The sequence below is a fragment of the Carassius carassius genome, chromosome 3 (genome assembly GCF_963082965.1).
Source record: "Carassius carassius chromosome 3, fCarCar2.1, whole genome shotgun sequence".
Taxonomy (NCBI): domain Eukaryota; kingdom Metazoa; phylum Chordata; class Actinopteri; order Cypriniformes; family Cyprinidae; genus Carassius; species Carassius carassius.
The window spans coordinates 12,376,564-12,397,059 of record NC_081757.1 but is presented as its reverse complement, the minus strand read 5'-3'; the positions used below and the strand labels follow the sequence as shown (position 1 = coordinate 12,397,059).

The 20,496-nt window shown below is 36.0% G+C and overlaps 1 protein-coding gene across 3 annotated transcripts in view; it reads right to left on the bottom strand.

Annotated features, from left to right (window-relative positions):
• Positions 1-605: 605 nt before the first annotated feature.
• The window catches only part of LOC132119472 (tubby protein homolog), a 101,081-nt gene continuing 81,190 nt past the window's right edge, over positions 606-20,496 (bottom strand). For 2 of the 3 annotated variants that reach the window (XM_059529491.1, XM_059529499.1), the window contains exons 3-12: positions 18,161-18,323; positions 15,489-15,623; positions 12,071-12,247; positions 11,372-11,493; positions 7,019-7,210; positions 5,842-5,954; positions 5,272-5,386; positions 4,929-5,027; positions 4,393-4,564; positions 606-2,355 (exon numbers count right to left, since the gene is read on the bottom strand). In XM_059529491.1, coding sequence (XP_059385474.1) covers positions 2,222-2,355; positions 4,393-4,564; positions 4,929-5,027; positions 5,272-5,386; positions 5,842-5,954; positions 7,019-7,210; positions 11,372-11,493; positions 12,071-12,247; positions 15,489-15,623; positions 18,161-18,323 — 1,422 coding nt within the window. In that variant the 3' untranslated portion in view covers positions 606-2,221. The remainder of the gene's footprint in view (positions 2,356-4,392; positions 4,565-4,928; positions 5,028-5,271; positions 5,387-5,841; positions 5,955-7,018; positions 7,211-11,371; positions 11,494-12,070; positions 12,248-15,488; positions 15,624-18,160; positions 18,324-20,496) is intronic. The other variant, XM_059529508.1, reaches the window with a different exon arrangement.

The following is a 20,496-nucleotide window of genomic DNA, read 5'->3' as shown; positions in this document are numbered from 1 at the left end:
AAAGGGTTACAATCACCTCTATTGTTCCATATGCATCCAAACAGTTGTTCATATGTGTAAGTGCTTCTGAAACCTCCTTCGGGATGGATGGGGCTTTCTCAAGTTCCTGTTCCAAGTGGAACGGGTACGTTTTCCCAGTGTTATCCAATATCACTGAGTGGGTAGTGCTAAGAACCAAGGTGAACGGTCTTCTTGTTGTGAGCCCCTGCCTACACCAAAAAGTGGCACAGGAGGCTTGCACAGGACAATGGAAGGGACAGCATCCATGGCGCTTTGGTAGGGATCCCAATTCAGTCATGAAATGACTCATAGTGACCGACTGAAAGGGAACTTCTCGGTTACATATGTAACCCTTGTTCCCTGAAGGAGGGAATGGAGAAGTCACGTCACATCACCACAGCTGCTGTACCGTTGAGCGGCCGGGTTCCCAGTTGGCCTCCACAGCGAAAACCTGGTATGCTTTGCACCGGCTGCCTTTTTATGCTCATGCTGTGATCAGCGGCAGCTGGATGCAATCATCCCATACCAATGTCCATTGGCTCTTTACGTTTACAATCAAATTAGATTCGTCTCTCAAAGTGAGATCCCAATTTGTCGGTCATTTGATCCACATTTTCACAACCACCCTCATGCAGCAGATTTCATAGATGACTTGAACAAACTGTGTTGCTCACTATGTTTACATGGACAGTTATAATCAAGCTTAAATAACTTTATCAAGTTCTGGTAGTCAAACTTTGCAACATCTGACCAGTTCAATATGAATTGGACAGAAGTGTTTCCATGACAAATTATTAATGTAGCCAGAAATACAATTTTTAAAAGTGCATGTAAACCATACTTAAATCGCTTCATTGTAATTGTAGTTGACTCTGTTCTGGAAAATCAGCTACTCCACAAGCAGGCAATTTAAGCTGATCTTTCTGGTAAGCTACAACCCAGTATTCTGGAAATGTACAGGTTGTTTTCAAGAACAAAGACAGAAGCTAAAAATGACCTGTATGACAAACAACACTGGCTGAAGAAAAACAATGTAGCATCTTACCAACTTCAAGCATCACAAGTGTTTCATCCCAAGGCACGATATTTACAGCTTTCCACCATTAATCTTTGAATAAAGTGCTCAGTACATTCCCCTACAAATGTAGTGGGTCAGTATGAGATGATAATGTACTTACCCTGATATTGACCCTTATTACACACTTCTTCCACCATGCAGGACTTCAGGTGCTTTCACACTAGTGCTACTGGTGTGGACCTGTATATGGCAAACCATTAATTTTGGTTTGTTTTAATGATATAAAAGCCATTTTTGGATCCCATGTTTTCTTAAATCTGTATGTAAACCATCCAGGAGGACATAAAGTCATAAATAATTATATCTATTTTGTGGAATTGTCACACATTCATCAGTTGAACTTTAAGAAATTCGCACCAAAAGCTTGAATGTGAAGGTACCTTGGTCAAGCGTTGTGCTTGAAACACGGTGAATTATGGGGTAAGACAAGCAGCAGATGGTATGAAAATCTATAAATTCATAAATAGTGGTTAAATATGTCAGACTGTCATACTTCATACTGGCTTTGGAGTCCTTGTGAAGCATGATTTGATACGTTACATATTTAAGTGGCATGTTGAATGACACAAGTGACGTATAACTGAAGAAATGTCACATGTAAAAGTCATTTACAAAAGTCCATTAAATCAAATACCCAAACTGTTATATCACAGCTACATGTTATATTTCTTGTGAAATCTCATAATTGATAGGTTAGTGAACATTAATTATTTTAGAATTATGACCATGGAAAAATTATTTTTGTTTTTAATCTTAGGGACAAAAATACTACTGTAAAATATCCTTCTTTTAACATTAGCAAAATGTTAGTTTTACCTTGACAATTAAGTAAAGAATGCGAGTAGGAGATTTTTGACTGTTGACTCAAATGAATGCATCCTCTTCTTATTAATCTTCCAAGTTAGAGCTTTGAAGTCTTTGTGCTTTCCCCCAACTTTTTTTAAAAAAAAGCGGAAATGCCACTTTGCTCACGCACATTCACACAAGAAGACACAAACTCGATACGCATTCATGCCTCCAATTGAGGATCTTGAGAGAGGGACCCTGCTGCTTTGGAGTTCACTGCAGCCCTTTACTCAGTGATTGGGACTGAGAGCAGTCTGTCTGGGTCCTTTCGAGCTTGTGGCTGGCAGAGAGAGATAGTTACTCACAGGCTAGCTTGCTGTCAAAACTGGACAGAGCAATAGCAAACGCCTGCAGGGCACACATGGGGTAGTTGTAGTCCATTGTGAAGACGTCCTCTGCAACACGACCAAACTGCATCACAATGTAATCCGCTGCATACATGAAAGAGAGAATACAGGGATGAGAGTACAGACAAAAATTAAAATAATTTTTTTTTTTTTTCAGAACTAACACATTTTCTAGATCACTTTTTCTATTATTGCTTACCATTAGGTCTAAAGGTAATTTCACATAGATGTATGATGTCAGTTACCCTTGTGTTCAAGGGATATTTCAGTGAACAATGAAATTTTTTTCATCATTTACTCATCCTTATGTCATTCCTGTATGAGTTTCTCTCTTATGTTGAACATAAAAGAAGACATTTTAAAGAATGCTGGTAATCAAAAAGCTAAAGGACCAACAACAGCAACAGTTTGATTATTCAAAACCAGTGTTGGGGGTAACGAGTTACAAAGTAACGGATTACAGTAACGATATTACTTTTTTGGGTAATGAAGTAAAGTAACGCATTACACTAATAATATTGGTAACTACACTACTTTACAAGACTATAAGAACGCGCTTTCCTGCGTTACCCATGCCGTGTTTGCCTGTGTGTAAAGTTCTGGGCCAGGTTTCCCGATAACGATTGATCTTAGCGCTTAGAGGTGCCATAGTGTACGTGATTACGTCATCGCATTTTGACAACATTGATTCGTCAGCAGAAACCAATGCTTTCGTTCCTCTGAGCCAAACAAAAATGATTGGTGACGCTTAGTCCCACCCCCTGTGCCCAGATTGGTTCAAACTCTCACATATTAAACCAATAATTAGTCTTTTGAACTACTACTTAACATAGCCTACTGCTTTTGAAAATGAACGAAAACAAAGTGAAAGTAAAGTCTGTCATGAGTGCATGAATACAAACACACAATAACACATTTGCATGAGAAAACTCTCCATAAAAGCACAATAAACACTCGACAGAGTACTTTGACATAAAACAAATCAAAAACAAGGATGAAACAGTGGTACATATCTGATAAAGCACTGGAATTTATGTCTTGTAAAATCGATTCTGACACAGATTACAGCCAACGGATCGATCATTTATATTATGTATACTATGTAAATCATTATATAATTATACAGTTCATAAAGATAGTTGCACTATTTTTTTTTCTGTTGCACTCTGAATATTTCTCACTCATTTTGTGTGTAGTTTGTGAATCATTTGCACTGTTTTTGCACTGTATTGTTGAAGACAATTTGTGCAATTGTTTTTACTATATGCTGCATAGTTTGTGTTTGTTGTTCATACTCAGATTGAAAATATATTTCTCAGAAGAAAAAAGAAATTCAATTTATATTTAAAAGAAAATCTAAATGAATGTTTTATACCTTCATTTGATAACCAGAAAAATGTAAATACACAACAGAATTTCTGAGGGGAAAAAACATTTCATAAGGCTATTTTAAGATAATTTAGTAAATGAAGTTGTTTTTATGCATTTAAATAATTACACATGCTAAAAAAATAAAACATATGTTGAAGAAAAAATAAAACATTTCATAGGGTCCTAAACATGTAATTTTTGTTAAACTTTTAATAAATTGCTGTGAAAATGTATAAGTGTTATGAATTAAATTAATTAGACATGCTTTTTGATGAATACCATAAATGTAACCATTAAAAAGGTGTTGAGAAAAAATAAAACGGATTTTATAGGGCCCTAAAAAATGTAAAGAAATAAGTAGTGAAGTTACTTTTCAAATGCATTAAATAGTAAAGTAATCTCATTACAATTTACAGAACTAGTAACTAATTACATTTTTTGAGTAACTACCCCAACACTGTATTTCTTTGAAATAAATTACACTTGTATATTATACACATTATTTAATGGACTAAATTAATTAAAATTAAAACTTTAATAATTGTACAAAATAACTGAACTAAAAGCTAAAAATCAAATGTTATATATCCATTTAAATAACATTTTATACCAATATATATTCCATTACTGATCGATTTTAATTCCTTCACTTTAAACATTGACATTGTTCCGAAATAACTATTTTTCCTTGCATTCACAATGCAAGCCAAATAGAACACAAAACTAAGATGATCATTTTTTTTAACTCACGGTCATTGTCATGAATGATTTGAAAATTTTTGACAGATGCTTGGGTGACCCTGCCATGGAAGTTAAGCACATATGATTGCGTATCATCGTTCCACACAGGTGTCTTGTTGTGAAGCTCTATCACACTCTCAGTGCTTTTGTTCTGCCATCGAGCCAGTAAAGACTCATGGTCCTGCAAAACAACAGACAGATGTGGGGGATTAGCTTGCCATTAGAGCAACATTTGTATATAAAATATAGGACAAGGGATATTCATTGCATCATATTAATGTTTTACATAAGACATACAGTACATTACCTAGTATTTTACTGCTCATGTAACACAAATTACACGTAAATTAACAAACTGAAAAAGATTCATATAAAAAGTAGTTTAAAAACTTCTATATTATATCATATGCACATTTGAACAGCTTCTTCTATATTATTTTGAGAACTACAATTACAATTTTGATATTCTAGCTAATTACAGCCTATGTATGCACAAACATGCCTGCATGCTGGATTTATACTATCCTAAACAGCCTTGCACTCACATTTCGAGGCCTAATGGAGACTCTTTCATGGTCCATGTTCATTCCAGGAATAATGACACTCATCTTTCGAGGCCCTTTGAACCCTAAAACATTAGTTTCCTGCACAACAGAACACAAACATCTGAATTACTCACACATCAACTTACTGAAGAGAAATTTTTAGAAACCATCTACACAAGCATTTCATTTCCTCTGTTTCCTTCATCAGTGGTATTGCTATGTATAAAAACCACCAGCAGAGGTCAGGCTTGGCTCACGGTGCTTGTGGGTTTAAGAGGTAGTGCCCTTAGGGCTGGGTGCTGGCTCTGCTGGCCATTGATCGAGATCATGCTCACGAACTCACGTAGCAGATTGCGGCAAGCTCCTGTCGTAGATTCCCTGCTTCTAGGGTGGAGGTGGTCTTGACTGGGTTTACACCGCTGTCATATACCGTAAACTTGGTACCCATAAGGTTCGATCTGTGAGGATGACATCGGATAAAATGCATGCAATGAAATTTCCATCACAGCGAAGGGATGAACCTTCCAAAGATTGTCAAGAATATGTTCAAGCCATAGCTATTTCACACCAAAATCAAAAGAAGAAAAATTAATGAGTAGTGAAAAGAAACATGGTATTGTAACACATAAAATATAAAAAAATAGTTTTTAAATATGCTGTAATGAGATTCAGACATCAGCATGCACACAGTTGCTCTCTCCTCATAATGAATGAAGACACTCCAGCACACAGGCAATGAACCCAATTACAGTTTTAAATGGGTTCAGCAGTGCACACATGCACACAAACCCATTAAAGATCCCTCTAGAATGTTTTAGAAAGAGACACATGCCTCTTGTCTGTAAGAACAGCACTGATTTACATTACACTACCTTATGAAACACAGGACACAATGAATCATTTTTAAGTATACCTCAGTTTGCCAATAAAGCTCTCGCCGCCCCGTGATAGGTCAGTAGGGTCGATGGAGATGAGGTAATTGGATGTTTTGCTCTTCTTTCTCTTCCTCCCGGCTAAAAGGAAAACCTAATGTATAACAGAATTTAATTGGGTACTGAACAGCTGCACAAAACTGGCATCAAAAACATCTAACAGAGATTGTGACATAAACAATCAGAGACAGTGTTGCCATGTTTCCATAAACAACTTTTATTAGAACACTAGTATTTTCACCAGCTAAAAAAGTGGTTTTAAGTCAGTTATTTCTATATTTTGCTGTAGTGTCAGTAGGAAATATCAGTTTACATTTCCAAATATTCATTTTGCCATTAATTGTAATAATCCGGTGAGATTTTTGTCTGACAACAGCCAGTGCAGCACAGAGATCATCAGTCTGTCTGGAATGACATGAAGAAACAGAACAAACTGAGAAAGACTCAATCCAGAAGAACTGTGGCAACGTCTCCAAGATGCTTCAAGAAACCTACGTGCAAAGCTACAGTACTGTTAAAAGTTTTACTCACTTGTGTAAAAATGCTGAAAAATTAGGATGCTGTCAAAAATAATGTGTTTTCTTTATCAATTAACCTCTAGTAACTAAATGAAATGAAAAATTTTGGTGTGACCATCGTTTGTGTTTAAAGCAGTTTTTGCCCTGTAGGTGCATAGTTTTTAGGTAGCTTTTTGCAGGTAGGTTTCTTGAAACATCTTGGAGATGTTGCCATAGTTCGTCTGGATTTTGTCCATCTCAGTTTATATATGTTATGCTTCTTCAAGTCACTCCAGACATACAGACATAGTTGTTTATGGGAATTATTGTTCATGGGAAAATATAACTTGGAAGTTGGCTATATGCTATATCCTATTCTATTTGGTAAATAAGACGGCTATAAGACATTGTTTTTAAAATATGATTTAAGAATAAGTCCTGATATTTTTAGGATAAACAACAATATTATAATTAACTGTCATTTAGCTAAATCTCCCTTCGGGCTAAATTTGGTTCATTTAATCAGAATCAATCATTTCAAGCCCTTCGGCAAATAAAGAGGAACGGAGTGTCACTTATTGGGCTTGATTGCTGGGACACAACAATCATGACTTCCAAATAAACCAAAACTGGAAATAATCAATGTTTTGTTGTTCCTGACCTTCTTGCCGTCCTCTCTCTCCAGATGGAGGTAGTAAGTGGGGTACATGCCCCTGTCCATGCCCTTCTTATCCCGTGTGATCCGGCATTTCACAGTCACCCCTTGCGGTGCGGGTCTGAGAATGAACTCCTCCAGGTCATCCACATCGATGGATGGTTCATTGGCCAATGGGGTGGAAGCTGAGGTCGCCTCCTGTCACATTGATTAGGCAGATAGAGATGGATGCCAGTCAATTATAAATTCACACGGTGGAAGAAATGTACATTTATATATTTTTGAAGATACACAAGCATATTCATGTATATGTATATTTATTTAAACCTGGAAAAAAATGTACATTTTGTAAAACAAAGTAACTGTAAAATGAGGTAAAAATGTAAAATATATAAATACATAACCTTTTTGTTCATGAATTTATTTATTTTTTTTTAGCCCTAAAAACTAAAATCCAGGTACAATGTCAAGCGAGGGTAACTCCACTGCGCAGACGGTCAAATGTGCTTGCTTTTATTCAGCAGTGTTGGGAAGGTTACTTTGGAAATGTAATAGGTTACAGATTACAAGTTACCCTATTTAAAATGTAATACAAGTGTAACTATTTTAATTACTTTAATAAAGTAATGTAACTAATTACTTTTGAGTACATTTTGATTACTTTTATACATTTCTAATGAATGTTAATTTGCAACAGTTAATCATCTTCAACCATTTTACACCATGCAGGTTTAACCTTAACAGTAGTGCTCAATACTGTCAGACTTTCATCATTCTTCATCAGCTGAATTAAGATGATCACATTTGAACACATCCACCACACAATCAGACTTTAGTAGTGCCTTTTACTTAGAGATTGATCTGAAGTTCAAAGCAGATTTAAAATCAAAAGAAATAGTTTATAGATACTGTTTTTGAAACCAAATCTTTGCATAACTACAGGCATCTAACTGCATCTAACAATGGTTTGTGGCAAAATAGTTAATAAAAAAATAAAAGCATATACATCAACTCAAATACGGTTATCTAATAAGCATGTGTCCTATTTTGTGTACTAAACTCCTGAAACATTGGTGTATTTTTGAAACACTGCTGTCTCTTTGTATATGATATGATGATAGTTTCTTAAAATAAGTAAAAAATGCTCATGAAGTGACTGTTCTAGAGATTAATTTCCATGAGGGGCGGACTGGGAAAAAAAATAGGCTGGGAAATCTCACACTCATACACCCACAACCCATTCTGTTACATGGACAACCCTATTTTGTGTATGGACCTGACATGAAAAAGATTTGAATCCTTAGGTTGGGGGACATGCAACGTAATTAAGAGTTCTCTCCTGAACTGCCCCTTCACTTCCATTATCCACCCATCTCTCTCATGACTTTAATACTGAAGATTTTTATTTGACTTTTACCATGTTTTGTAAGTGCAATTTTGTTTTTTTGGCAAACCACTTGTATTTTACCACTTGTATTTATTTTTTACTACAAATTCCATAATTAAACCACGGTTAGTGCCATACCATAGGCATTAATTTTCCTAAAGGTTGTGTTTTTGTATGCACTAGCTCCCCCTAAACCTATGATAAAATATGATGATTTGTCTGCTAACTTACTACTGTAACATTACAAAAGATAATAATGACGTCGTTTATACAGTATTTTGAGTGATTGCGAGCAATGTGCTGCTGCTGCTTGACTAAGTAAACAAAGACAAAACTACATTAGCATATTTACAGATGAAACTGACCTGCACCTGAAACCCTGAACAGAAGTGTCGCTTCTCTGCTCCAGCTGTGCGCTTACACAGTTCACTCCGGTCTCTCTCTCTCGCATTGATTACTCGGAGTCTGATCCAAACCGTTCGGCGGAGGCGCGGAGAGCGCGCGAGCCCAACCATTGCCAGTCACGACTAACCGATTCATGATTTATTAGAGATTTAATTATCGAATGGCGGATTCGGAAATAATCGCTTTAGTATATTCGGCCTGCAATTATACAATAACAATATTAAAGTAGAGGGCCAAATCGTCTGCCAGGCCACCGGGAATAGTCCCGGTTCTCCCGATGTCCAGTCAGCGCCTGATTTCCACAGACAGGCAGAATGTGCAGGATTCATATTCAGTCTTTTTGCGGCTTAATATTCACAGACATCAGTCCATATCGGGTTTTGATTCAAGTGTACTGACCTACTTTTGATTTATTCGTCCAAAATGTGGCATATTTCGTCCGCGTTATAATCCATTTTTATGACTGGATTCTACTAATGTGTTTTCCGCGTCTCGGAGATTATGGGCCATATGTCTTGTATGTGCAATTTGGGAAAGAAATAAACTGTATTTGGATGTGTGTAAATATTCAAATGTAATCCTCTTTGTAATCGTTACAATTTTCATAAGTAACTGTAATTTAATTACTCATTTTTTCTTAGTAACTGTAACTGATTACTGTTACATTTATTTTGTAATTAAATTACGTAACGCCGTTACATGTAACTAGTTACTCCCCAACACTGTTATTCAGTGATAGAAAATGTATAATAGAAGTATTTGAACACTACTGTTTGGACCCAGAATAAATTAATCCAATGTCACTGTGGTCTCAAATGTAAGCAGCTGGGATAAAAACTGAAATGGTAAAGAGCAACAAAGCAGCCCAGTGACGTTAATAGGGTCAGACTCAAGATACTTTGATGAGCCACTACACAACCAAATAAATAACAGCTAGATTTAGACTCCATGACTTTAGTTTACTGGAATAACTTGGAGAACTAACAGATAACATGTACAAGGTTTTTTTTTTTTTTTTTTTTCATGCAAAAGTGAAATATATGAGATAAAGATATAAGTGGTCAACCTTTCTTTAAAGTTTACAGATTTTAGTTTAATGCATTTCTCTTTGCATTTTTTTTTCTGCAATGTGACAAATAAATACATCTTTAAAATGTCCATGTAGTACCTCAATTAATAAAAGCATAAACATTATTTAGAAAAAAATCTTTCAACATAAATGTAGATTCAATATTACAGTCATACTACAGCTATTCTCCCTATTGAATTATCTACTAATGCATTTTTATTCTCTAAAATCACAGTACATTGTGATCACCAGTGAGATGGTGGTAAGAGCAGGGGTTTCAAACAGGCACGGTTTCCATCAAGTTATTTTAAGAAAGTAATCATTTCACTGTTGCCATAGGAAACAACAGGACTATGACCCTCCATTTCCAGCATTGCAGGCTTTGTGCCGAGATAGACACAAGAGTATACATCCTAGCATGACAATACACAGACTAATTTTGTCAGCACTGTACAGGTAACACAACTGGACACTGAGATCATCACATTTGGAGCTAACACACATAGACCACTCAAAATAGCAGCCAACCTTCAATTTCAACATCTCAGCATAGACCGGAATGGACAAGAAGTGACCTTTACCAGCACTATGCAAAACTGCTAGCTGGGGAATCAACAAAAATACAGTCAAAAATTTATACTTTTCTGTAGGTTTGGTGGGTAAGTCAGAATCTTATTGGTGCAGAAATGCATCTAATCCAGGGATCTTTTAGCATTTGCAGGCCAAGGACCCCCTGATGTATGGAACAGTGACCAGTGTAGGGAGTAACTGATTACTTTTGTGCTGTAATGCAGTACTGTAAGGCATTACTTATACATTTTCAGTAATATTTTACTCAGTACGTGTTCAGTAACACTTGCGTTACAACACACTTTTAGCCCAAAATTGAATCGTTCAAAGAAAAAAAAAGAGAAAAAGAACACAACAAGGCCGCGAGACATTAACGAATCAAAAATACTGCAGTTAAGTTATATTTCCTGTTTGTGGTCAATCAAAAGCAGCGTGTGGTGTCCAAGTTTGTAAATAAAAACTAAACAACAGCTTCTGATATAAGAAATAAATGTTTAGTGATTTATTTATTTCATCTCCCTCTCACTGGTAGAACTTTGTATTGTGTAATGTAGTCCAGTGAAGGGGTGTTTAGGGTGTGTTTTACAGGGGTGTCGTGAGGCTACTGGCCCAACACTGGAAAAGCAGCATGATTTTGGCCTCTGTGCTCAAGGTCCGAGGTTATTAGCGCCGCCCGGCTCGCGGTAAGCCCTGGCTTGCACCGGCCAGTGAAAAAGCGGAAGACATCTTTGCTAAATAACTTCTTGGAAAAAAAATCTGACACCAAACTTTTGAATGGTATATTAAATACAGTATTTCTCTTCAATCTCCCCATAGCAACAAATAAGTAACAATGGTAACCATGATTTGTTTCCATCCATCCTGTCTGCACCTATAGAGCACACTGTGTAAAAGTGAAATATCAACTTAATTAGAGAAAGTAGTCAACCTTGCTGGACTTTTTGCTGGTGGCAGATCCAGGCCTTGTGTTGCTGTTGAGCTGAGATGAACTAGAGCTGACCATATCATCTTCATCATCGTCTTCATCAAAGTTCATGCTACTGGAGATTCCTTTGAACAAGAAAAATATTAAGGGGGTTAATAAATAGTGTGTCGATAGCAGAACATGAGGATAACAGCAGCAGGCATAAAGGAAACATAGAGGCATTATGTAGTGCAGATAACACTGCAAATAACTGCACTCTGATGCCAAAAGAGCATACGGCAGGAAATTTAGCGTAAGCAACAAACTAAGTCCATTTGGATAAACAAAAGAAAGAAAAAAACTTCACTCATTTAATCTGTTCAACAAATAAGAAGAAAAAGGGATGCACAAGACAAAATGATTATCCACAGTCCAGATTGTCTCAAACCAGCTCAAATAAGTCATGCAGACAGTAAAGACATGATCCAATCCAAATATGTCACAGAAGGAGGAGAGAGAGGCAGACACTGAATCTGAATGCTATAGCATGTAAGTAGATTTCAAAGTGTTAGTCACCAGATGATGATACTGTACATGATGTTGTTTTGCATGTTAGGCGATCAGTAATACTGAAGAACACTCTGCAAATCTGAATAGCTTAATCAGCAAGATCGTAGGGGTCTTTCCATCTGTCTCTCTCTCCGCTCTCGTTTGCTGGTGTACCTTTCTTCAGCATGGTGACCCGTAGGTCCTGTTTGCCCTGTGATTGTGTGCTGCCAACTGCCTCACCCTGGCCCTCTGCCTCGCTCTCCTGGGCAGGTGAGTGGCCCACTGTCAGGATCTGAATCTGGTTGCCCAGCTCCTGACCCTCATCCTGGAAGGCAGCAGGCCCATCAATTCCTGTGGTACCACCACAACATAGTAACACTGTTAACTCCACTTTGTCAACCAGCCTGCATCCATGTTGGTGTCACAGAATAATGACGTTTCATGGAAATATGGAGACAGACATTCAATGAATGAATGAATCCCTCTGCAGTATTAGACTTGATGGTCCTTTTTGTGACACAAACAATACCGAATCTAATTATGTAGATTTATTTTGAATGTTTTCTAAAGTCTCTTATGCTCACCAAGGTTGCATTTATTTGTTTAAAAAAAATGCAGCAGAAACTTTGTGAAAATATTCTACAATGTAATTTATTCCTGTGACAGCAAGTCACATTACTTTAGTCTTCAATGTCACATGATCTGATCATAATCAATGTTAAAAACAACTTTTGCAGCTTAATATTTTCAGGATTCTTTAAATAATAGAAAGTTTAAATAAGAGTATATAATAAAAATAGAAATGTTTTGCACCAGTATAAATTTACTGTCACTTTTTATCGATTTAATGCATCCCTGCTGGATTAAAGTATTGATTTCTGTCTCTCTTTGTTCTGAAGGATCATGTGACACTTAAGGCTTGAGTAATGGCTGCTGAAAATTCAGCTTTGCCATCACAGGAATAAAACATTTTAAAATATATTCAAATAGAATTTTTAATTATTTCTAATTCTTTTTTTAATTGTAATAATATTTCACAATATTACTTTTACTGTATTTTGATCAATTAAACGCAGCCTTGGTAAGCATAAGACGCTTCTTTTAATAGCATAAAAAAAACTGAATCTGAACTCTTGGCTGGTAGTGTATGCAATATATAACCTTCTCAATGAACTTTGCATGTGCTTTTGCTTTTAAGCGCCCTTGGGGTTTCAAGAATTTGTTGTTGTCTATTTACAGATCCTCTTATGTCAGCCTGGGTTTTGTATTTCATCCAATTAGTCACTATCAGCGAAAGAACACGTTGTTCCAGACAAGCACAGCTACATCAACTGTCCAGATTATAGCTACCCTGCATCCATGCATCCAACCAGACCAAATCAAGTCATTATAGCTATCGAGACCCTTTGTCCCCTCCAGGGATTCATCTGCTGAACAATGTCAGAGAATTAGCTCTGACTAGATGGCCGAGAGGCATTAGTGCTCGTGATTGCACAAAAATCAGCATTACATTTAAACTATGATTGTCACTGAAATTAAAGTGACCTGTGATGAGGCTCCTTAACAAGGTAAGTAATCATCAGAGAAAAAGCCAGAGACAGAGAATATTGATCGATCAAGAATAGTCTCCATAAAATGAGCAAGACATTTGCATCAGCTTATCCTTTCAAAGCTTTGGGTCCAGATATAGCATGATATAGTCTGATTTGAAATCCTCATTTGTGAGTCACAGAACTGTTTTTATTGATTATGTCACGTATAAAGCACCATAACCTGTTTCAAGGGCCACTACACGAGTATGGGGGAGATCATTATTGTTCAGTAGTCGCAGGCTCAGAAGACGACTAGCAGCACCGTAATAAAGTGAAGAAAAAGCAGCTTTCAGACATGCAGCAAAAAAATCTGGTTTTCATTTTTGGGCATATCGATTTTTGTTTCCAGCCAAATGTTGTGGTTGTAAAATCACATTTGTAAAACAAAAGAAAGTGGCCGTCAAACTTAGCTTGATAAAGTCAAAACTACACTGAACAAAGTGCATATGCCTTTTTTATTAGAATATTTTATAATTTCCTACTTGTACTATATTTTCCACTAAAAGTCATACCTTCAGCAAACGAAAAGCAAGAAATTAAAGTTTTCCCTTGTGTGAATCATTATGGTGCTGACGTTGAGCTAAAAGCATTACTACTGCCACATCTGATGGATGGAGCCCATACGTCTATTTGTCTATTTCATGAATGTTTGTGTCTTGTATCGATGAAGGCTGCAGTATGTCATCTCAGCGCTGCTCTTGGCAGGCAGACAGCAGCTGCTCCTAAGCAGTATTTTAGAGGGGATTTCGCTATTCCTTGAGAAAAGATTGGCAGTAGAACAGCGGTTTGGTTCCTCTCCAGGGGCACGTTCATTAATGCCCTGTGCCACACTGTCATTGACAGAGAAAAGAGGTGAAAATCCTCAATGCCCTCACAGGGAGATGGATTTAGATGAGTGGAAATTAAATACAAAAACACAGTATGGAGAACATGAAGGCATGAAAAGATTGAATATAGCTGTGGTAGTTTAAGCAAGCACACCACATGAGAGATGGAAAATTACAGTAGCTGCTGTTTGACTTAAATTATATGCTTTATATTGATTTACACTTTTCCACTTAGGAAGCAAATTAACTTTGTTTTAAAGCTGTAGGACTGTCTCTCTTCTGCTGAACACAAAATAACATACAGAAAGAAAGAAAGAAAAAGATAGAAAGAGAAAGAGAAAGATTTTCAACATTTCTTTTTTGTGTTTTACAGAAGTTTTACAGGTATGGAATGACTTCAGGGTAAGTAAATGATGACAACATTTTCAGTTTTGGGTAAACTATGTCTTTAAGGCAGAGTCAAATTGTAGTATAACAATTAAGCAATGCAAAAATAATACAAATGCTAATTGACATTGTTGTCTTGCATGGTAAGACACATTTACTTTATGTGCATGGCAACAAGGCAATTGTGAAATCAATGTAAAAACCATGGAAAGAAATACACAACCATTTAAATGTTTTGAAAGAAGTCTCTTATGCTCAACAAGGCTGCATTTATTTGATCAAAAATAGAGTAAAAATTGTGAAAAATGTTACAATTTAAAATAATACTTACTACTAATGCTGTTGACAATTTTTTGGAATCCATAAAGCCATATTTTTTGTCAGGATTTTTTTATGAACAAAGTTCCAAAGAACAGTATTTATTTGATATATATTTGTGTGTGTGTGTGTGTGTGTAGCATAGTAGTCTTTACTGTCACTTTTGATCAAATTGGTAAATAAATAAAAAATAAAAATCTTTCAGTAAGTAAATAAATCAATCTTACTGATCCTACACTTTTGAACAGTAGTGTACACTCATGAAGGAACAAACAAATCTTTTTGCATGCTGTTGTGACATATGTGAACATCCTCAATCTTTTCTTCTGTACAGCACAGGAAATGCTGATCATGACACAAACGGAATCACTGGATGACACAAACGTCCTTTACGCACACAGATACACTCACACACACAGATTTTCGTGCACATGCTGGGCCTGATGGTTAACAGGTTGCTCAGCTGACCTTTGTGCTTGCCCTTTTTCTCCTTCTTGGCGCTGCCAGTCTGAGGAGTGGAGGTAGGCGGCTTGGTTTTTTTAGCCGAGCGAGGGGCCTGAACCTCTGCTATGGCTTTAACTTCTTCCTGTTCCGCTTCTTGTACTAAACAAGTAAGTGCGGGGTGAGCCAGCAGGAGCAGAGAATATAGTGTAAGAGAATACAAAAACAAACAAAAAAGGAAAATAAAGAAAAGGGTTAAAGTGAATGAGGAGAAGAACAAGAGTTAGCAAAGAGACAAAGCAGAAACAAAGCTTATGTTTTCAGCATACACACAGACGACGGCTACACGCACAAAAAAAAAAATATCCCACTGCTCCCTGGATGCAATTTTAATTAAAGGAGATTCAGTGGCTGTCAGAACAACTGTGAAATTAAAAAAAAAAACATTTTCTTCTCACAGTCTGCTTTTTTAAACTGTCCTTCAAGGCCTTGACTGCTGTGCTTTCTTAAACAATAGATCTGGGAGGATTCATCTGTGTCTATACACTCATGAAAGTGCCTATAACTGTCGGTTTTACACTTGTCGATAGCTACAGTACGTTACTAACACTAAAAGGCATAAAGGGACGAGCCTGGCAGAATGAGAGAAAGGTGATCAATGGTTTAGTTATGGAAAGAAACCACACCTGACATGCTTTTTGAAAAGAGAGAGTGATGCAGAGTTAAACAATGGCGTTACAATGCTCTCTTTAGGCTCTGTGTCTGTCTCGATTCTGAGTTAAGACGCAATACTACAAAGAAAATTCTCAAACATTGATGTTGTCATTTCAATTACAGGGCCTAGTTATCATCAAAGTGAGACAGAATTTACAATTAACAATGCAAATACTTATTAAGGTCAGTTTTTTCCAAGATTATATAGACAAAATGTGAGACAGTTGATCAAAAATACTAAATGATTATTATATCATTAAATTAAAACTAGTGTTTGCATTTCCCATGTATTGTGTCTAATCCATACAAATGATCAAACCTGATAATTACAAAAAAGGTCTGTTATTCAGCTTTCCTGGAACTGGATATAACAAATTTATGACATTTTAATCAATGTAATTATAATTTCAGTCTTCATATATATATATATATATATATATATATATACACACTGTATACACACACACACACACAATTTCATCTCATTCAATTATCATTTTATGCAATAACATTTAGTGCATTTATGCGCCTTTGTGCAGCTATGTAAATATTCTGTGCAAATGTACCTTGAGATACAGTATATATGCCAAACATATAATCCAATAGGGTTGACAAATACAAAGGTACAAAGAAGAAAATAACATGCATGTCATAATCAACTACAGTTACAATTCACTGCAGCTCATGCTGGATGAGAGCCAAAAGGTGCTCTATTGTTGATGAGACATCACAACACTGAGGGAAACAGGGTAAATTATTCATAATACTGTATACCGCTAGTATCAACAGACATTCCTCTCTTTCATAACACAACACAAGCCTGTGAGGAAAATAACAGTCCCACAGCACCTGTGTCAGATCATCAGCATCAACTGAATGATGATTTATGAGAATGTTCTGGTTTCAGTACCAGTTAAATTCTATTGACAGTATGTGTGGCATTGTGAAAACTGAAAAACTGTAAAATGTCCCTCAGTTTGTAAAAAACTAAGGAAAAACTCTGATTCATCTTTAGATGTAGGATCAGGAATTTGACTTTAAATTTCTGACAGTCAGAACTTCGCCAAAGGCATTGGTAAACAATGTCATAATAAGCATTCAAAGACTGCTTACAGCACAGCTGTGCTGTCACTGTTAAAACTAAAACTGTTTGAAATGGTTTTTAGTAATTCAAATAAAGCTGAAATAAAAGCCTTGACAACTAACTGAAATAACAAGGTTTAAGCTGTATTCCATCAAGTATTAAAATTACAACACTGAAATAATTCAAGTTAAACAAAAATATACTTCAATATATCAACTAAAATCGATTATATAAAATATTAGAATTATAAGATTATTCAAAGTATTAATAAACTATGCAATAGTATTATATAAACAATACTAAAATAAGATGGAAAGGGCTTTAAAAGGGCTCTAAACTAACAAGGTACATGAGAAGTCATTAAACACTATAATGTAGATCTATAACACACTGCTAATTCATTGCCTCCAGCTTAGCCATAATGCCAAACAGAAACATGGCATGACAATGCAGCACAAACAGCTAAAAATAAATGTTAGCTCACAAATAAAAAGGATTCTCATAGCTCAGAGGAAAGACCCCTGACACTAGCAAATGTTTTAATATAGATGATTGAGGTCTGCATTGACATTGTAGGAAGGGTTTATCTAACACTGAGCAGTCTGGGACAGAGATCAATAGAGTAACTCAAGCCAGTACCGCTGGCACTGTGAAGAATGGCAGCATTGTTTGCCGAACAATCATTTCAAACATGCATTTCCATTTTCAATCACCAGTCTTTGTGAGCCTCTCTGTTTGAGCAGCTTGGGTCGATATTGGCATGTCAGCATAATGACTGCTTGGAATAACATCTCATGCCCTCGACAGTGAACGTGACCTTAGAGTCTCTGTGGCTTTATGGTTATTTGATATATTAGGAGAAAGTTTTTTTTGCTATGTGGCTTTGAACTGTATTCTGTACCGTGGTAGATGATGCTGCTGTTGCCGCTGAGGTAGCTCTCCACAAGGGGAGCCTGTTCCTCCGACTGCCGGGTCCTGCGCACTCGAGAGCGCCCATCCAGATTAGACTGCACCATCAGGGGCTCCTGACGTTTCTTTTTCTGCTTCTGTTCCAATAAAGCTCGCTACAAACACACATTAACAGATACATGCATGTGATCTTTAGTGTGCAGTAAGTGTACATTACAGTGCAGAATTTCAAAGCAGATTTGAGATTCATAGTACTTTTATGATATATATAATTAAACAATATACAATTAAACAATAATAATGTTCGATTACTGAAGAGAATATCAATCAATGACTACACAACGCCATCCGTTTTTTCTTTATGAATACAAATGTCTGACATGAAAGAAATACTAAAATAAAATGTTGGAACAAATAGCTGGAACAAAACATTTATTTATGAGAGAAATGCCTCTAGTAGTTATGTGATTTTAAATCACATCTTGCAAAAAAAAGAAGAAAAAAAAAGCATCCCCAAGGCATAACAAAAAGCTGCCAACAAAAAACTTCTACTGCGGTATTACAGCTACGGTTTTCATTACTGAATGTTCTTCATTGTACATGGCACTGCTTCTGTATTTCTGTGCATCTGCCACAGCTTATTTTAGTCTTCTGAAGAGTTTATTTGCAAAAAACATGAACAAAAATAATACAAATCTTTCAATATCAAAAACTTAACCACAGAAAGATACTGCTGTTCATGGATGTGAAAAGCGTCTGCAGCATGTTCTGAAAACCTAACCTAATCATACTGAATGCTTGTGTAATTAATTTGATATAATATCACTCCTTATGTAAATCACAATATTCTGCATTATAGTAATTAATTTGAATATCCATTATATACAAAATAAAAGATGGATTAGTTGTATGCATATTAAATAAAAATGTGTACCACACACACATCTTTAAAGCTGATCAAAAGTGACAGTAAAGACAAAAGATTTCAATGGTATGGAACTTTCTACTCAACATTGAATAATAATATTATGTAACTGGTTTTTAACACTGATAATAATAATAAGAAAATGTACTTAAAGGGATACTCCACCCTAAAATGAACATTTTGTCATTAATCACTTACCCCCATGTCATTCCAAACCCGTAAAAGCTTTGTTTGGCTTCGGAATACAATTTAAGATATTTTGATGAAAACCAGGAGGCTTGTGACTATCGAATACGTTGTAATGTGCATTTTGTTAGTAAAGCCGGTTCTGTAATCAGCAGTAAATCTGCATAGTAAACTGCATTATAAATATACTTTATTTTAATATAAAATAATAATAAGAAGAACTCTGATAAACCATATATTGTCGTAGTCGTGTGTTTATTAGTCACGCTGAATCAATGAAAGCAGTTAAATCTTCTGTTTATTCAGCGATATCCAGAGTGCCCTCTGGCCTTCGGATGGATATTTACTGCTGATCAAAAAACGGACTTCTCTGAAAGACACTCATGAAATTCACAGCTTCTGTCGAATCACGATTTCTATTCCATTTCAATTAATCGTGCAGCCCTACATCAGTGGTTCAATGTAACATTATGAAGCGACGACAATACTTTTTTGTACGAAAAGAAAACAAAAAGTAAAGGGTCTCATTCATGAAACATTCGGAAATATACGAGTAAATATGTGAGTGATTTGCACATAAAGAGACCTTCCCGAAAACTCGTCTCCTGATTCACAAATACTTCATTAATGTCAGATGTGATAGTGAAATGTGTGTGTGTGTTAATGAATTCCAATCAGTCGTAAATGGGAGACGCGTGCACGCTCATTCTGAATTACCATAAATCCTGCCCATTAAATCCGACTGACAACTATATATGGGCATCATATTATGACACCAAACGGAGGATTTCAACATGTATTCTCAAAAGCGAATGAAAAAGAAGTGGTCGGGGTAGCCTGAAAAGACTAATTAACCAGTCATCATTCTTGGCAATTAAGTCTGCGTGGTCTCTGAAAATACGCTTTTTGCGCAGCACTCTACCTGCCAAATCTAGCAAAAGCGCTATATCAGCGATCGTAAATGTTTCTTGTTATACCTGATTTTGGCCATTTTATAGGAAACAATTTCCGTAACAATTAAGGGGCTATTAGTTTGCCCAGCCCTATTGAAAGCAATGTATTATTTGATTAAAGTGTTCCTTTGCAGACACTATTACTAGCTCTTATAATAAAAGTAAAAAGAAAAACCATATGTAATTATTATATATTTTTTCAAAATGATGTAAATATGTACCCGATTAAGGTGAATTAAAATGCAGCCTTATTAATTAGCAAAA